The sequence below is a fragment of the Trypanosoma theileri genome, assembly GCF_002087225.1.
Source record: "Trypanosoma theileri isolate Edinburgh chromosome Unknown TM35_Tth_6_V1, whole genome shotgun sequence".
Lineage (NCBI taxonomy): Eukaryota > Euglenozoa > Kinetoplastea > Trypanosomatida > Trypanosomatidae > Trypanosoma > Trypanosoma theileri.
Window position 1 is genome coordinate 412,921 of NW_021639848.1, and position 1,084 is coordinate 414,004.

At 51.1% G+C, this 1,084-nt stretch overlaps 1 protein-coding gene across 1 annotated transcript; it reads left to right on the forward strand.

The window, feature by feature from the left end:
* Positions 1-228: 228 nt before the first annotated feature.
* On the forward strand, positions 229-705 carry TM35_000062560 (uncharacterized protein; the record flags this gene model as incomplete). Its single annotated transcript, XM_029023293.1, has 1 exon — positions 229-705. The coding sequence occupies one exon, from the start codon at positions 229-231 to the stop codon at positions 703-705; it is 477 nt and encodes a 158-aa protein (XP_028885317.1).
* Between the last annotated feature and the right edge of the window lie 379 nt (positions 706-1,084).

Below are 1,084 nucleotides of genomic sequence, written 5' to 3' on the forward strand. Positions count from 1 at the left end.
GGGAGCATAATATGTTCTTTTGCGGGTGTTTCGGGTACGACCATACTTGGCCGAATGCACCATATCCCGTCCGATTTGTGAAGTTAAGCGGCCACAGGTCTCGTTAGTACGGCGACCACGTACAGTGCTGGAACCCGGGGTGCCGTACCCTCCTCAACTTTTTTTTTCGCCAACATCTTGGGGCAGGTGCCTTGGGCCTCTGAAGTGAACCACGGCTCGCCTTTGGCAATGGGGGCTGCCCAATCGCGGCGCACAGCTTACGCACTTCCATCTCCCAGGGAAAAGCCAAACATACCTCACACATTGTTGTGGTGGGGAAGGCGGTGGGGTGCCAACAAACCAAAAATACCTATGAAGCAAAATGTTCTTATGGGGGCGATGTGTTCTTATGGGGGAATGTGTTCTTATGGGGCGAAATGTTCTTGTGGGGGAATGTGTTCTTATGGGGCGAAGCGTTCTTATGGGGCGAAATGTTCTTGTGGGGGAATGTGTTCTTATGGGGCGAAGTGTTCTTATGGGGGAATGTGTTCTTATGGGGCGAAGCGTTCTTATGGGGGAAAATGCGTTCTTATGGGGCGAAGTGTTCTTATGGGGGAATGTGTTCTTATGGGGGAAAGTGTTCTTATTGTGCTTATTTTTCCTTTTCTGCATTTCCCATGGATATTTCCTTTTCACACTGCACATGGCGGTGGGGGAACTCCTTAACACATCACCATAGCGGAATTTGCCTTTATCATGGGGGAGGAAGGACTCACCCTCATGTTCTTTGTTCATGGTGCCGCGTGCCACCGAGTAAAAGGTGCGGTTGAATGGCCCACCATGTCATGAGGGGAACGGGGAAGGGTCACCTTTGCGGAATACCTTTTAAACCCATCTTCCCCAGCGTTGAAGCAGGGAAAGCAAGAGTTTTCCACCATTCCCAACCCCACTCATTTTATAAGTGAAACACCCCAGGGAGCCACCCCACCCCTCTTTTTCTTGTTGCGCACAAGACGCTGTGACAAGTTGGCCGCCCGCCTTGGGTGGTGGGGGTTGTGTGTTCTCTCCTCCTCTCCCTTCTTGGGGTGATGGATAAAAAAAAGAA